This window comes from Dendropsophus ebraccatus, chromosome 9, assembly GCF_027789765.1.
Source record: "Dendropsophus ebraccatus isolate aDenEbr1 chromosome 9, aDenEbr1.pat, whole genome shotgun sequence".
NCBI lineage: Eukaryota > Metazoa > Chordata > Amphibia > Anura > Hylidae > Dendropsophus > Dendropsophus ebraccatus.
Window position 1 is genome coordinate 13,890,978 of NC_091462.1, and position 18,131 is coordinate 13,909,108.

General features: G+C 41.7%; 2 protein-coding genes across 4 annotated transcripts in view; one reads left to right on the top strand and one right to left on the bottom strand.

Moving 5' to 3' along the window:
- Window positions 1-14,239, top strand: part of CCNT2 (cyclin T2) — a 36,492-nt gene extending 22,253 nt beyond the window's left edge. For 2 of the 3 annotated variants that reach the window (XM_069982633.1, XM_069982636.1), the window contains exons 10-11: window positions 10,106-10,164; window positions 13,646-13,686. In XM_069982633.1, the coding sequence (XP_069838734.1) occupies window positions 10,106-10,115 (10 nt within the window). In that variant the 3' untranslated portion in view covers window positions 10,116-10,164; window positions 13,646-13,686. Of the gene's footprint in view, window positions 1-10,105; window positions 10,165-13,645 lie in introns of all 3 variants that reach the window. The other variant, XM_069982635.1, reaches the window with a different exon arrangement.
- Window positions 2,569-18,131, bottom strand: part of LOC138800720 (mitogen-activated protein kinase kinase kinase 19-like) — a 28,197-nt gene continuing 12,634 nt past the window's right edge. The window contains exons 12-16 of the mRNA XM_069982642.1: window positions 14,509-16,548; window positions 12,650-12,787; window positions 10,601-11,298; window positions 6,117-6,466; window positions 2,569-2,649 (exon numbers count right to left, since the gene is read on the bottom strand). Of these exons, the coding sequence (XP_069838743.1) occupies window positions 6,400-6,466; window positions 10,601-11,298; window positions 12,650-12,787; window positions 14,509-16,548 (2,943 nt within the window). The 3' untranslated portion in view covers window positions 2,569-2,649; window positions 6,117-6,399. The remainder of the gene's footprint in view (window positions 2,650-6,116; window positions 6,467-10,600; window positions 11,299-12,649; window positions 12,788-14,508; window positions 16,549-18,131) is intronic.

Sequence of the window (18,131 nt, forward strand, 5' to 3'; positions counted from 1 at the left end):
TGTGCTTTGTAAATGCTCTGTAATGATTTGGTTGTTGATTATGTGACTTTGTGTCTTTATGTATATGTATTTTTGCAAATGCTTTATTATTGCATTGAGGACCCTAAAATGCTAAAGGACCAATCTCTTACATACAAAGTGAAAAGTGATTTTGGTGCTTGTGCCAAAAAAAAAATAAGATCTGTTTTCATGCTGGGAGTTGTAGTCCTGTTACAGGTGGATAGTTAGAGCCAAGACATAATGGGAGGGCCGGAGGTTGGCACCATCAATCTTCAGCTGCTGCAAAATTCTCCCAGAAAGCCAAAAGATATCTGAGCATGCGGGGAGTTGTAGTTTTGCAACAGCGGGCGAGCCTCAGATTGGAGAGGATACTTTGTAAGATACATTGTGTAACTTATACATATCTTTACTGTGATGCCGATCCCCTATCTCCTATCTAGATAACTCAATTTCCATCTCTAGATTGCATAATACTTTATTTATATGGCAAATATATGATCCTGATTTATATACCGTATAGTTTTAAGCAATTATTTAACAATATAAGAGTTAATTATTTCACCCACTCTAGGTGACCTGAAGAGTAGGGAGAGTTAATATAGTTATATATCATTTTATTTTTTATCATTTGGGACTCCCTTTATAACCAACTAGACGTGCTTTTTATATATATTTTTTTTCTTTCATTTTGTTGAGGTTTTAGATTTGCAGAGGGGGTTGGTCAGTTTTTATCTTTTTATTTTCTATTTTTTTGTGAATGTGTGAGTGGTTCGTGGAGTCTTTATTTTTTACATCCTTTTTCTCATAATAATGGAGTCTATAAAATGAAGACCTCACTGCTGTATGACTGCGATGGACCTGGAGAATTATCAGTGTGTGTTCCTCCAGTTGTCAGGATGTATGTAGCTGTACGTCTGTGTATTGGGTTTTTATTTAACAGTTGGATTGAATAATGAAATTGACTTTGGTTTGTGGGCACCCTGTCATGTAGCTTCATTCGCTCCCTGCAGTGTCTGAACCAATCACCAAGATGGTGCCGCAGCCAGTGATCGGCTGAGTGGTCTGTCACTAGACACTGCAGGAAGCGCAAATTGGGGGGCAAGTCTTCCCTATGGGAATGGAGCCGTGGTTGGGTCCACAGGATAGGCACATTCATAGGCATAACTTTGGTAAGATGTATGGCTGTATTGTGTGTATTAGGGGAGCGTTATACTCCTAGATTTTATTAATATTTATTAAATATATCCATTATGTGGCCTAAGCAAATTTGTAGACATTTGCTATAAAATCTCTTTGGTATGAACAGGAAAAAAATTGTCAAGTGGGTAACTAAAGGGGTAGTGCGGCGCTAAACAATTATTCACTAAATAACACACATTACAAAGTTATACAACTTTGCAATATATGTTATGCTAGTGAATGGCCCCCTTAGAGCACTACACTTCCGGGTCTAGCGTGGGTGGGGGGAAACACGGGGAAGGGGGCGATTCACTAACATAACATACATTACAAAGTTGTATAACTTTGTAATGTGTGTTATTTAGTGAATAAGTGTTTAGCGCCGCAATACCCCTTTAATAATTTTTTTGTTGTTTTTAAAGTGTTAAGTATTAGTTCTGAAAGCCGTCAAGAGGTTATACAGGCTTAGAAAAACATGGCTGCTTTCTTCCAGAAACAGCACCTCTCCTGACCTTAGTTTGGGTATGGGTTTTGCAGCTCAGTTCCTTGTGGCGAAGGAGCTGAGTTGTAATACTGCACACATCCTAAGGGACATGGATGGCTTGTCAATTGTCAGATCATATGCGCCACCATAGAATACAAGCTGCTGGATCCTGTTCAGTTCATTCTGAATTTTAAAGCATAGAAAGGTCACTATGGCTTTTGGAAGCATGGTCTCCGACCACCTGTGGGTGGGAGCTGCAGTTTTGCCACATGTTGGAGACCCCACTGTATTAGAGGCCGCTTACTGTTTTTAGAATCATGACCTGTAACCTGAATATATGAATCTGTTTTCATCATTTTTAATGGAAATGTAATTTATTTATCCTTTTTATAATTTCATGCCTGGAAGGTATCACTGTATGTTTTATATACTGTTCCTTGGACTGACCTCTAGAGTCCTTGGTAGAATATATTTCACAGTGTGCTGTATACATCATTGCATTAGCCATGTATTGGTTTTGTATGTCAACCTTACGTTGTTGGATATAGTGCCAGGGGTGGGGGAGGGGCTGATTGAGATACTTCTTACCGTACCACGTATCTGATATACTACACACATTTCTGTTCGGTATATGTATTTGGGAGATTGGCGACGTCTTAAACCAGTCTTCTGTTCTTGTTTTCTTTTAGTTTTTTTTTTTTTTTTATATATTGTAATTCAATTTTGTGTTTTGCAATAAAAAAAGATATATTTTTCAAAATCACTTGTGAAATTACATTGTTTTTCTCTTTTTGTTTTTATAGCTTTAATCTAGTGACGTTATTATCCATGTTAATGGATTCTATTCCTTTTTATATTTCGAGAAGGCGAGGTTCTGAGAAACCAAATTCCCAAATACATGCCACTTACCTATTCCATTTAATGCTGTTTTATTGATGTATTTGAGGAGCTAAGTAAATGTACAGAGACTTTATTTTCAGGCAGTGCTGCATGGGAAAAAAAAGCAAATTAGCAAGGAAGCAAACTTTTTTTTTTTTTTAAATAACTATACTGTTGTATAGTGGGGTAATGGTATACTTTTTAAAAGACCAGACGATAGACCAACACTTTATCCATTACCTGTGACAGTGTTTTAAGATACACCATATATTTACCAGACAATACCATATAATAGGACCCCCACCCCTTATAACGCCACTTAACTATGGAATTTTCTGTGGTCTCAGGTTTCACTATCTAGAAGTGATGAGCCCTGCACAGCATGTTCAAGAACGGTTGTCAAACTCCGTCCTCTAGCTGTTGGAAAACTACAATTCCTAGCATGTCTAGACAGCCAAAGCTGGGTCTAGACTGTTCCGCAAGTTCGTTAAAAGGAAATGTCATCAGAAAATTCTTGCGAGACATCCTATTCAAGTTTAGCAGCAATTTTTTCAAACTTCACATTTAGTAACAGGAGCGATTATCAGGTACAGCAACAGGGGACAAGGACAACTATCGGGTACAGCAACAGGGTGGGTCGACTGTCAGGTACAGTAATGGGTATCTATAGGTGCAGTAATTGGGGATAATGGAGATAGGTACATCAATAGGGGGATAGGGTAGATTATTAGTTACAGCAACAGTGGACAGGGATTACTATGGTATTAGTTACAGGGACAACTATTCAATACAGCAGCTCGACGCCCTCACTTATGGTTAAACCTGAGCAACAGTTAACCTCTAATAGACAGCAACCCCAGGTGTACGTGCATATGATTTTGCATCAAGGGGCTAATCCAATATTTTAAAACATGGCGATACCAAGCAGGTTTATTTCATACATGATAAAAGCAAACTTGTTTTTATATTTAGGTAACTTTTTTTTTTTGTAATTGTAGGGAATTTAAACATGCTTGTACAATGCAATACTACTGTACTGCTCTCTGACCACTTTGCCTTCGATGCACTAATCATGACGTGACCATGCACCTTTAATAACTGCTGGCTGATCATTCAGCAGTTCTCTCCTGTCCTCCCTATATACATTAACATTTGGAACAGCCGAATGTTTGTGTGTCCTATGGTAAGAGAAGGGGTAAGTTGCATATAGATTGCTCTGGTGGCTTTTTTTCTGAGAACAAAGAGGTCATGCAGTGTTCCAAATTCCATTAAGCCCGACCACTATCTCCACTGACTTCTGTTGGTGAAATCTCCGGAGAGCCTTACCCACCCATACTCTATACTGGCAACCGTGAGTGTCAGGTTAGGCAGACACAAGTATAAGATATATGGGGACCTTAAAGTGTCACTGTCATTATCATGTTCAAAATCTAAATGAGCAGGGCATGTGATATAACGCAAGTTTGCAATTTACATTATTTATAATTTTTTTTTAGCTCTCATGCTTTGTAACAAAGCAATACTTGTATCCAGGTCCAGTGTCCTAAAGGCTGCTATATAACAGCTATACTTACTTGTATCCAGGTCTGGTCTCCTGAAGGCTGCTATATGACAGCTATACTTGCTGTATCCAGCCCCAGTCTCCTGAAGGCTTCTATACTGTATCCAGGTCCAGTCTCCTGAAGGCAGCTTTCTATTCTTGTGCTGATTTATAAAAAAAAACCTGCTCTGTCAATCAAATGACTGCTTTCTCTGTGACCATGCAGATTACCGAGACTTCCTACATTTAGTCTTTTATTTATTTATTTTAGCCAGCACAAGACTAAAAAGCTGTTAAATAGCTGCCTTCAGGAGACTGGACCTGGATACAGTAAGTATAGCTGTTATATAGCTGCCTTTAGGAGACTAGACCTGGATACAATTATAGTTGTTATATAGCAGCCTTCAGGAGACTAGACCTGGATACAAATTGGTATAACTGTTATATAGCAGCCTTCAGACTAGACCTGGATACAGTAAGTGTAGATGTTCTCCCTGACACAGCTGGAAGGGCTGAGCCCTGCTGCTAAATCATATACCTGTGCACATTGTATATGCGCATTGCAGGAACACAATTTGGAAGCAGGAATCGGTGCTTTCAGCTGACACGGGAGAGGGAGCAAGGTGACATTACAGCCCTCAGCACTTTAAGGACTTGGGAACACCTTTTTAGCCTTTTGTACCAGAGAATAACAGCTGTTTTCCTATATTTTGGAAGCACAGATAGGTATATGAAAGGTACCATATGTCTCCCTTCAGTTATGCAACTGTCAGAAGTTGTGAACATAAATTTCAGTGGACATATTCACTTTAAGTTAATTTGGCAGTAATGGCATGATGGGACAGCTTGGGAGCCACTAGTTGGGTAGCACTAGTTGTCACAATGTCCAGTCCCATGGTCCGCCGTTCTCCTGGGAAATGGTTAAAAACTAGTTTTATCTTGATGGCTAGGTGGGGAGTCAATGGGGCAGGGCCTAGAGCATCAGTGCCCTAGGCCTGCAGCGAGACTCTCCCTGCCTCCATCCAGCCCAGGGGCGTGCCGATAAAGAGGGGCGTGGAGTGAGACACTCCAGGCCTAAGGCATGGATGCTTAAACATGGCATGGTGACGACTAGAGAACGCTACCGGTGGTTTGGAGTGGGTGGCAGCCAATACAGACTCACCCTAAGAAGTCACTTGTTAACCCAGAACTTTATGGTCTCCTCTGTTACCTATAATTTATTGGAGACTACTGATGATTGCAACTCCAGCAATTCCATCTAAATCTGGATGTCTTGGCACTTGAATACTGGTGGCTGAAGAAGTTGGATGCATCCCTAGGGAGTCCTGGATAACATGGATGCAACCTATGGCCTTTGGCTGTATCCATGTTTTCCAGGACTCAGGCTGCATCCAACTTCAGCCACCGTTAATCAAAGACTTCTGGGTTTGGATGCACTTGTACATGCCCAAGTTGTGCTCCTCAGAGACTACTAAGGCTAGGTTCACACGTTTTTGCAATCCGTTTTTTTCTTTTTTTTTTTTTTTTTTTTATGGACACAAGTAGTGCTACGTTTTTGTGTCTGTAAAAAAAAAAAAGATCTGTTTAGATCCTTTTTTTTTTTTTTTTTTTTTACAATGAAAAAACGAATCAAAACGGACGCACACAAATGCACAAAAAAAAACGATGAAAAAAAAACAGATTGTAAAAACGCACTGTGAACCTAGCCTAAGTGGTAAGAAAAGCTCACAACCTCAAGCCACCAACACGGGTCTCAGGGCACAGGTCCGACAACCAAGAAGGTTAGTGTCCAAACATAAAATGGTTTATTGTAAAGACCCGACGTGTTTCAAAACCATACCGGTATGGTTTTGAAACGCGTTGGGTCTTTACAATAAACCATTTTATGTTTCCGTACTAAGCATCTTGGTTGCCTGTGTTGGATATGTGCCCTGGCTGGAGGTTGTGTGATTCTTTCTATTACCCTTTGGTGGAGATCGGGAGTGGCCGCGGTCCGCTGTATACCATGAGGGTTGCCATACACAATTCCCTTACCTTCTTGTTTAGTTGTTCCTCGCCATGGAGCGCTGCCCATTTTTCTTTTTCTAGACTAAGCTGTAAGGCAGGACGGCCAATACATACTGGAGCCAAAGTGAATGAATGATTGGTGGCCATAGGACTATCCAAGTAACACTGGTGTAGCAGTTGTTGAAGTCTGTTGGTTCATGTATACGGCAATGACTTACAAGCAGGCGACACGCTGTCATGTAGAATTTTTCTTTTATTAAATATTTGCATTTGATGCGTTGAATGTGAAGTCTGATGGCACATACATTGTTTATGATGTCGAGCGAACAAAAGGGTGCTGAAGGAGCTGCTCCGCCGATGGCCGCTTGTCCTGATCCCTGTCAAAGAATAAACAGATTTAGCCTTGTGTATTATCAGCCCAGGCAATGATACAGTGAAACACCTTTATTTGTTCCATTACTATACTTCTCTGCATTGTGTTCTCATGGATTACCGTGTACACTAGGCCTTAATTTAGCAAATTCCCTCTAAAGAGCAATTAGTTCTGGTAAAACTGAGGGGACACCTTGTAAAATGTTAAAGGGGTTGTACAGGATTTTTTTTTCTGTTTCAAATCAACTGGTGCCAGAGAATTGTAATTCACTTCTATTTAAAAATCTCCAGTCTTCCGGGACTTATCATCTGTTGTATGTTCTACAGGAAGTGGTGTATTCTATCCAGTCTGACACAGTGTTCTTTGCTGCCACCTCTGTCCATGTCAGGAACTGTCCAGAGCAGCAGTAAATCCCCATAGAAAACCTCTCCTGACTTAAAATACAGTAATACACCACTTCCTGCAGGACATACAGCAGCTGATAATGACTGGAAAGACTGGCTGTCAGTTTATTTAGTCTTGTAGAAGTCATTGCATTTTCAGAATGTTCCAATTTCCCTTTAACAAACCTTAAATGAATAAATTACATCGGCCGGTTATGGCTCCTTCCCAGAGGGCTCATCGGCCCACGTAAAAGGACCAGAGATTAGTCGTCGAGCAAGCAAGTACCCGCTCGTTTGCTGATTTGATCATGTGGCCAATAACAATGCATGCTATTGGCTGCACAAGTGAAAGTTATATTGGCACCATGTAAAGGCATTGTAAGCGAGTATTGATCTCTGATCAGTGCTGGCCGTACTGGGCCGCATATCGCTCAGCTCTACTAGTACTGTCAGCACTTGTAATCATCTAAAAAGCTAAACGCTGGTTGTTCAGAGCTGCCAGGTAAGTGATTTGTACCTACAGAGATATTTCCTCTTTATTTATTCCAAAGGTTAAAAAAAATCTGTTTTTGTGCAAAGGTTTTTGTTTTTCATGTTCACCAAATAGGTCAGAAAATCTACCAGGGGGTAAGTTCACTGAAAATCTGTATCTAAAACCTCTAAACCTGCAAGAAAACATAGATTTCTCCAAAAAATTAATGTGGACTTGGTCTGCAATGGGGAAAAATCCACACAAATCCCATCAGGATGTTAGACATATGCCAATAACATCCAACAATGGGAAGACTCCTTCAATCACTGCAGTTCCAATGCTAAAGTGACTCATAAGCATGGGTTAGTTGTCATGTCCAGCACAGGCCTCCGGTATGGCCTAGAGGGCGATGACCAGAACAGTGCTCTTTAGTCATGTCAAACTTTGGTGAATTTAGAGCCGTCATTCTTTGGACTGTGCCAGGTCTAGGGATATTTCATGTATTGCACAGTGTTGCTGGCATTACAATCTATCCTCACCAGAACATACGTTTTTATATTTGAGCATCTAACTTATGTTTGTACTTAAAGTGTACCTGTTTAATTTTTTTTTTTAGTACAGGCGATTTTAAGAAACTTTGTAATTGGGTTTATTAGCCGAAAAATGCATTTTTTTCATGAGAAAGCAGTTTAACGCTCTCCCCCCGTCTTTATTGTTCTCTATGGAGGGGGGGTGGAGGGAGATGAGGCACCAAAACAGGACAACAAAGAGTTAATTTACAGCTACATCACCGGGCTATCTCCTCTGACAGTCAGCACTGACCTCTCTGACCTCTGAATACTGGCTTTCACACAGCTCCCACTGTGTTATGCTTTGTTCTCTGCTGGCGACTAATCGCCCTCCTCCCCCCTCCCCTCTCCATAGAACAGACAGGGCTCGTCTGATGCAACAAGATGTGATTTCCTGATAATGAGCAGTGGGTGAGAGAGGGGGGGGAGGGACCTGGGGAAAGTCTTTTTGAATGCAGATAATGGCATATTTGCCTAATAAACCAAATTACAAAGTTTCTTAAAATTGCCTGGACTATTGATTTCTGGAAAAAAAAAAGAAAAAAATACAAGAGTGACACTTTAAGGTATCTGATAGAGATGAGCAGATTTACAGTAACAAGGAAGCACATAATTATCTCCGCTCATAAGCCGGCTGCCGTTGAACTGACTGCTGCTCTGTGTCTCTTCTCCCCGCGTGCTGGGAAAAGCTGGATCCAGTCCTGGAATACTGTGAGAAGTTTCCTGGGACTGGATCCATCTTTTCCCAGCACCTGGAGAGGAGCAGCGGTTCAGTAACATTATCCCAACCCAAGCGCTCAGCGTTTGATTCCCCGCAGCTGCAGAAATTGGATGCCACCCTCAGGCTGCCTGGAAAACATGGATATGGCCTTGGGCTTTCAACTTCTGCAGCCACAGGGAATCAAATATTTTGGGGGAGATTTATCAACCATGGTGTAAAGTGAAACTGGCTCAGTTGCCCCTAGCAACCAATCAGATTCCACCTTTCATTTTCCAAAGAGTCTGTGAGGAATGAGAGGAGGAATCTGATTGGTTGCTAGGGGCAACTGGGTCAATTTCACTTTACACCATGTTTGATAAATCTCCCCCTAAGTGTTCGAATAACGTTGCAGAGACCAAAAATTATGTAAGATCCGCTAAACACTTGAGGTGAAAGCTGACGTGAATGGCTGTAAGGATAGTGATATAACAGGCCCGGAAAGGGGTAACTGAAAAGGCAACTACCTAGATCACAACTATGTCCAACATTTCCAAATCTAAAGACCAAGGGGGAGATTTATCAATACATGGTGTAAAGTGAAACTGGCTCAGTCGCCCCTAGCAACCAATCAGATTCCACCTTTCATTCCTCACAGACTCTTTGGAAAATGAAAAGTGGAATCTGATTGGTTGCTAGGGGCAACTGAGCCAGTTTCACTTTACACCATGTTTGATAAATCTTCCCCTAAGGGCCTCATTACAAGGAGCAATAATCTGCCAAATTGGGCCTGTTCGGCATATTATTATAAAAGCAATCGGTACCGACAGTCAGACCCCCAATGATCTAGTATTGATGTCCTAGTCTAAAACTTGTGAGCGTCATTGGGGTTAGGAACCTGATATCCAGCACTGCAAAATGTTTGCTTCCCTATACTGTAGTAGTACAAGTGTTTCCACTATGGCAGCATTGGAACATGGAAGTCAAAGCCGCCGCCTCTGTGATCACATTAGTGCACACACTACACAGGGAATAAAATGCTGGTAATATAGTTCTGCAGCACAAAGTAACAAACCAGAAGGGACCAATGTTACAATGTAATGTGCTCATGTGTTTGGTTAATAGTGTCCTGGCTGATGACTCTATCCTGGTATAAGGTCTACACTATAAATGAGGGATGGGGGACCTTAGGCCCTCCAGGTGTTGCAAAACTACAATTCCCTGCTATAAATTATCTGATATTAAGGGGGTTATACAGACCCCCAGATTAAACATGGCTGCTTTCTTTCAGAAACCGCACCTCTCCTGTCCTCAGTATGGGTGTGGGGTGTGCAGCTTTAGTTCTTTTGAAGTGAATGGAGCTGAACTGTGATACTCCACCCACCCTGAGGACAGGGGAGGCTCTGGTTAAATCTTGATAACCCCTTTAAGTCTTTGCTGGAATCATTGATTGTGGGAAGATTTGCGTCTCCACTAAAGTATTCATCAACAAACTAATGTCTGGTATTTTTTTCCCCATCAGGTTATCTTGATATGTTTGAGCCTTTGGCAGCCATGATGCTTCCTCCTCCATTACTGCCTGTAAGTATAAACCCCCTATATCATAAGGCTGAGCTACTGTTCCACAGGATTCGTAACACACAGTTTCCACTATGTTTTTTTTTTGTTTGTTTGTTTGTTTGGCAAAGGGGATCTGGAGGTGTTGTCAAGCTGCAGCATGCAAGCCTTCTCCCTCCCCCACTCCTCTCTGGCCTGCATGGTTGATATACAAGTCTTGGCTTCCATCACTATACATCAATCACTTAAGGCAGGGAGGAGTGGCGGGTGCACGGTGCAGCTCAGCAATGCCTCCTTGACACAAGTTCCTAGCGTGACGTGATATCGCACAGACAAATTCCCTTTAAACATAGCAACAAAGATCACCCAATGACACTGTTCACATGGTTTCCTGGACAGTACAATAGACATACACGTACAAGGCCCTATGACGTGTAAGCCCATATATACAAGGACATACCTGATAAAGCACAGATTGACAATTTCTCTTGCGTTTTTAGAGAAGTGATCTGGGAGGGTCGGCATAAGTCCCTTCTCTGCACCAATATAGAACATGGCCGCCCACTTATCCATGTGAGCCAGGGGTGGTTTTCCAGTCGCCATTTCATATACTGTGCATCCAATACTCCAAATGTCCGACTTCTCCCCATGTCCGGACTCGTTGATTACTTCTGGTGCCATCCAATATGGCGTGCCCCGAACTGAAAGGAGCATCTCCCCATGGGTCCCATTTATGCTCAGACCACTGAGACGTTTAGCGCAGCCAAAATCAATGAGTTTTATGACCCCGTTTGGCATCAGCATGACATTGGTCCCTTTGATGTCTCTGTGCACAACTCTGTTCTTGTGTAGATAGGAAGTGCCCTGTAAGATGTGGCTTGTGTACTTGCTGATCACGGCTTCTTTTAGAGGACCAAATTGACGTATATTGCTGGATATGGAGCCACCTGGGACAAATTCCATAAAAATGGTCACCACCGGGTCTTCAAAGGATGTCCCCAAGTATCCAACTATGTTGGGGTGCGCCAGTGCTTTTAACAACTCCACTTCTTCCTGTAACTTTTTGTATTCTTTCTCGGCCACCTCAGCATCTGAGCCATGTAATATCACCTGCTTTGCAGCAATGAGTTCTCCTTGACTTGTAAGACCACGGTAGACCTATAACCAGACCATAAAAATATACTCTCAATATACACTGTAAAAAAAAAAGAGGTTGTCTGGCTTGCCTGAGCCCCCTACTTCTGTTTTGGTGGTGCCGAGTTCCCTGCTACTAACTACTTCCTGGTACCAGTTCAACCCACAGGAAATGCCTGCTGAACCAATCCCCGGCCACAGCAGTGACACGCCTTAGCCAGTGATTGGCTGAGCAGCTATTTCCTGTTCACAGATCAGGAAGTGGTGATCTGTGGGCACCATTGAAATAACAGCAACAGAAGCAGTCAGGTGAGGAGGGGGGTGGTGTTCCTTAAAGGGAAGAGCTGGAAGAGCTGAGCAGAGTGAGATATATAATATTTTTCTCATTGGAGGAGATTGTGTTTAACGTTTGGGTTTAATTTAAGGGGTTGTCCTGGATTAAATTATATTTTACTCTGCTGCCAGGGACATGTTAGTGACACATACTTACCTATCCCGTTCCGCTGCTGGGTCCTGGGCCACCCTTCAAAACATCCGGTAGCTCAGTATCAACTTTATACTGGCTATGCTGACCTTGCATTTCTGGCGGCAACGGCATGTCAGGTGAGTATATGTCAGTGACATGTACCCTGCAGCAGGGTAAATATTATTTTATACTGGACAACTCCTTTTAAGTAAAATCCCTTTTTCTATCTCAGGAGTCCAGTGGGCAGTGTCACTCTGACAGGACCACCCACTGGACTCCTAAGCATAGGAATTTAATTTTTAAAGGGGTTATCCAGCGATAATCTATTTTTCAAATAATCTGGTTTCAGAAAGTTATATACATTTGTAGTTTACTTCTATTTAAACATCTCAAGTATTCCAGTATTTTTCAGCTGCTGAATGCCCTGCAGGAAGTGTTTCCTTTCCGTCGGACACAGTGATCTCTGCTGCCACCTCTGTCCATGTCAAGAACTGTCCAGAGCAGGAGAGGTTTTCTATGGGGATTTGCTGCTGCTCTGGACAGTTCCTGACATGGACAGAGGGGGCAGCAGAGAGCACTGTGTCAGACTGGAAAGAATGCACCACTTCCTGCAGGACATACAGCAGTTGATAAGTACTGGGTTACTTGAGATTTTTTAAATAGAAGTAAATTACAAATCTATATAACTTTCTGAAACCAGTTGATTTGAAAAAAAAAAAAAAGATTTCCGTTGGAGTACCCTTTTAACCAATGAATGGCAAGTTATATTGAATCGTTTTCTATAAAGATACTTAGCATTTTGCTCAATCTACGATGATAGTCTGTATATTAGTGTGATGCAGCAAAGCAATGCTGTATCTTCCCTTCCATGGTCATAGAATGGTCTATGTGGTAATTGTCAGACATTACCGTTCCATACGCTCCCTTCCCCAGCACTTCTCCCTTGATCCAGTAGAAGGCGCTCTCATCGTGCTCCTGAATCAGGAGTACTGACTCATCTGCACTAGGGTGGGATGTATGTTCTGTCAGACATGGATTTGCACCGACCTAAAGATATAGAATAGAGCGTCCTGTCAGTCATACCGAAACTGCAACTCATGACAAGGAGGACAAAATGCAACATCTGAGTAGGCACCACATTGTATAATATCCAAAAGAGGTAGACTGGGATGTTCAGGGATCAATGCTGCTGGCTAAGGTGCCATTCACAAAATATTTTGGGGCTCAATAAACGCCATATTTAGAGAGATCTTCAAAAAAACACCTGTTCCATCGCATACCAAATTGTATCTGCGGCATAGCCATTACGTGTCTTTCATGAGCATAGACATTTGCATACCACAGAAGTGTAGTCTACTAATATTCATGAATTAGACACAATGCAGTCACTTTTATACATTAGAATACGTTTGAATGCTCCTTTGCCCCCAGATGCTTTAACACAGAGCAGTGTTCGATGGTCCAGTATTTGAATACAAATGGCTGAAGAAGTTGGATGCAGCCCTAGAGAGTCCGGGAATACATGGATACAGCCTATGGTTGTATCCATGTTTTGGAGACTCCCTAGGGCTGCAACTTCAGCCTTTGGTATTTAAATGCCGAACCATCGAACACTGCTGTGTGTTAGAGAGAGCATCTGGGGGCAAAGGGCGAGGGTTTGAGGTTACACACCAGCACCAATAATAGCCAAGAAGATGGCTCGCACAAGCTGTAGATAGAGAGGAGAGCAGATACAAGGCAGTGTGCAGGGGAGAATCACATAGGCTGTGTTCAAGCATAGAGAGTTCATACAGGAAACTGAGAAGAGAATGTTTGGATGTTTAATTTTTTTGGGGGGGAGGGGGGGTTAACACCATAATGGTTTTTTTGTCCATATTCTCTTACATTTTTATTTTCTCTTTACAGATTTGTGACGATAATTTGGATGGAAATAACCGGCTTACCATGCCGATGGGAGGACATGAACCAAACCTGGAGCACTTTTTCATGACAGCAAGCAACAATTACTCCCACTAGGACAAGACTTACAAACTATACTGATCATAGTTTAGGATTTTTAATTTGTTGCGTTTTTTAAACTAATAAGTCCAAAGAAAGAGATTGCGTGGCTATTTATTTTATATGTTTGACGGTCTTCGAAACAGAAAACTATATTTAAGTTACATTGAAATCTTCGCTGCAGGTCGGACTGGGGAGACTAAAGAAAAAAAACAAAAACAAAGCTGTGTGTTGGTTGTCTTAAGTTTTTCGGAATAGAAAACATAAGGTCCCCCTTCACATATATCAATATAGTAATATGTAAAACATGGCTGATGAAAAAAAAATAAGATTCAGTGCAATGTCATCTTGATTGTATTGGTCTGCTGGTGCACTCATTAATATAGCCCTCTTTTGAATAATTTTTTTGTTGTTGTCTATAAACCCTTTAATTCTTACGCATTCAATTAATTCCGCCTGATGACAACTGAATCTTTCTTATAATAAAAAAAATGACAAATTGCAGACCTATTTATTTTTCCCTCGTTTTTTTGAGACTATCAAAGTTATGGCATATTGATATTTGTGTTGGGCTCAGTCACATATATCCAACATAAAAAGACAAGGCTCTCAAAAACCATGTGGTCCAAAGTTGGCTTCCCCGTGGGATGCAGATTTTACCCTGGATCCCGTGAATCCCCTGTTGGCCTGTAAGAATCAGCAGCTGCTTTTCTATTGGATACATCCAACAAACTCAAACTCCATATGGATATCTGTATAATGATACATACCTGTTGTATATTTGACGGTTGGGGGCACTCATGGACATTGGTATCTTCACCATCCTCACCATCTTCACTGGATTCTTCATCAGTCATGATTAAGTTTTCCAGACAAGAAATAAGTTGAGCGGTTAGATGTTCACTGAATGCCGGGCTGTGAGACCCCTCATTTCGGGAAGTAAAATATACATCCTCTTCATCGTTTCTAAGCTCAACTGAATGTCCTTTCTCATAACTGTGACTGAGCACCCAATCCGCCAAAGCTTTGTCTTGTAATTGTGAAGGTGTCTGAGATGGTGGTGGTGTGCCTCCTCTAAGAACTTGGTCATTGTATGTATCCTTATGGCAGCTGCTGTTGCTGAGACCAGTGTCCCGTTGAACACATTCAATGACCTCTTTTAGAAGGTCATGATCCACATTTTCAGGTTTATTAGGTCTCACAGTGACTGACCTCTCCAGCTCGATTAACGTTTTGAGGGTTTCTTTGAAGTTTCCTCTGATTGACATTGAGTTCTCTATACTGGCTTCTTTGATAGTGGTCAACGCAAAGTTTTGGTGCTTGGCATCCATCATCCCATTCAAAGGGAATTTGGCATTGTCTCCACCATGTTTTTGTGTTTTAATTTCCCAGTCTACACCAGAAATGATGACTGTGTTCTCCATTTTGTTTTGACCCTCCTCTATACTTACCTGCTTTGATGATGAATTTCTACGACGGCGGCTTGTAGCAGATGGAGTCTTTTTGTGTTTCAGTTTAGGTCTTTTTGACTTACCACTGCTATCTCTTGAGGAACCTCCACGGGAACCTTTTGAAGAACAATTTCTAGTGGTGGGCGCAGAGCTGGTTTCTCTATATGTAGTGGAATTATTGACATAGACAGTAGGTGGGAACATTTGGTACATGGCAGGACCGGTGCTTTGTTGTGACGTTATCTCAACAAACATATCACTGTATTTTATATCTTGGAAGTCATGGGATGACTTTGATCTCGAAAGGATGGGAATTTTACTTGGAGACTTCATTCTCTTTGAATAAAGAGAGAGTTGGGTATGAGAACGTTGGCCACTCTTGTCAGTGCTTCCTTGTGCCGAAGAGGAAACTTTTTTGGGCACTTTGGAAGGTGATGGCACCGATGAATATGGTAAAGTGGGTAAAGGAACACTCTTCCCATGGGTTCGGTTGCTGTTAGACAAAGGTCTCTGCTGTTTTGTGTTATCTGAAGCTGACATGTTCCTGGTTTTTCTGTTTTTTGAGGTTTTTACATTTTCTTTCTGGGCAAGTATGTTGAAACTATGGTTCACATTGCACAGTAGTGAGGCCGGCTTTGTCTTTCTTTTCGTAAAAAGGGCTTTGCTTGGGGAGTAGTTTGTGTCTCTCACAGGTTCCTGCTCAGACAATGTGATATGTACAAAAGGAACATATCTGGGTGTCCTTGGGTTGTCCATGCCATTGGGCTCCACTTTTGTTTTAGTGTCTTCAGCTGCCCCCACATTTTCTTCAGTTGCTTTGTTTTCCTCATGTATCTCCAGCTCCAGCAGATCTTTCTCCTTCATCTCACTCAGGTGGCTTTCCCTGAAGCTTTCACCATGTTCATAGAATTGTAACTGTTCAATGTGTATAGAAGCTTCCGACTGCATGTAGTTTTTTTGTCTTCTATCCTGATGCAGCAATGGTTTTATGTCTCGGCAGCTTATGTGTATTTTTGCTGTATCCCTTTCTTCTGTATCCTCCATTCCGCTTTTGCTTCTGTCCTCTCCAGTTTTAGAGGAACAATCGTCCCTAGGGCTTTGCAGTTTTTTGGTACAAAAGCAAGTATCCAAATTTATTTGAACTGGCTCTCTAGAGAAGACAATGTCCTCCAAGCTTTGCAGAGATTTCTGAAGGTTCTGTTCATAGGGAAACCCTTCACCTCCCGAATTATCAAGGTTGTCAGAACTTAGTGCCATGCTTGATCTATTGGTTTCTTTATTTCTGCTACTGATCTTCGACAAAGGCTTCAGTCTGGCAGGCATCAAAGACCGAGGCAAATGACTTATTGGTGGAAAAGTCTACAGTGGATGAGAAGATAAAGAAAAATATTTCAAACTGTACATTCTTTATACTTATTATTATTGCTACAATACCAACTTAGATCTCAAAAATTATTCCAAACATAAGAGGAACAGATCATGAAAGAATTACATTTAGATCATGTTTTACTTTAAACATTTTTGTTTCATCTTCTCTTTATTACAGATTAGTGTCCGTATAAAAGACCTGAAATGAACCCTAGGCCACATACAATAGGAAGTAATGTGCAGCTCACTGTTCAGCTTTGCTGTGTAGACTGGGGCAAGATCAACAAAGTTTTCTCAAAGGACACAGATTTAATGGCTGACATTTCTGTTGTATTAATGGAGGCCTAAAAGGCAAGACAGAGGCACCATCTTCTAAATACAGATATTGACTGCATGCAGCTCCCTTGGTCTTTTAGGATGGACTAACTTTTTTTTTCTCTCTCCCTGCAGGCGGTTAGGGGTTATTCACATATGTGCATGATATGTAATTACGTTGTACTGTAGCACAAGGATTTAAATAGTTTCAGAGATCACAGCTTCATTTTGATACCCGGAGTTTCGAAGTCCATTCCGTAGCACATCGTCCTTAATTATGGGCCGTGCACAGAACATGTGAATGACCCCTTAGTCTATTGAGAATATTCTGTTCATTGATCCCCACTTATGGCAGCTTCTATTAAGCATGCATGCCATACTGCACTGCACAGGAATTGTCTCTACAATGTCAGATTCTATCACTCTACCTATTCTTCACAGCCAAATAATTGCAACGCATGTAATTTTTCTATTTAAATCAGGTTGTTAAAGTAAAAAGATTAAGATCCATGGTCTAAACACATTCACCACCTACTTTTTGGATTTGGTCTACCATCAAAAAAAAAGTCCCTAACATGATGCACAGCTATTTCTCATTCCATTTCAGAGGGTAGAACCAGAGCTGGGCTATTTGCCAACTATTTCTTTCCAGTATGCCAACTCCACAAGTCTCTACTGTTAATCACTGACAGGAAGGGCTCATTGATTTATGGTGCTGGTGCTAAATACTGACCTATCAGGATGGCACAACAGAGATCTGGATCCATCTGACCGGGCCATGTTTCTCCACAGAGATCTGGATCCATCTGACCAGCCATGTTTCGCAACAGAGATCTAGATCTATTTGACCAGCCATGTTTCTCCACAGAAATCTGGATCTGAGTGGTCAGTGATTCTCCACAAAGATCTGGATCCATCTAACGGGCCATAATATTCCACAGAGATCTGGATTAGAGATGAGCGAACCTCTAGCATGCTCGAGTCGATCCGAACCCGAACTTTCGGCATTTGATTAGCGGTGGCTGCTGAAGTTGGATAAAGCCCTAAGGCTATGTGGAAATCATGCATATAGTCATTGGCTGTATCCATGTTTTCCAGACAACCTTAGAGCTTTATCCAAGTTCAGCAGCCCCAGCTAATCAAATACCGAACGTTCGGGTTTGGATCGACCCGAACCCGGTTCGCTCATCTCTAATCTGGATCCATGTGACTGGTCCAGGTTTCTCCACAGAGATCTGGATCCATCTGACCGGCCATGT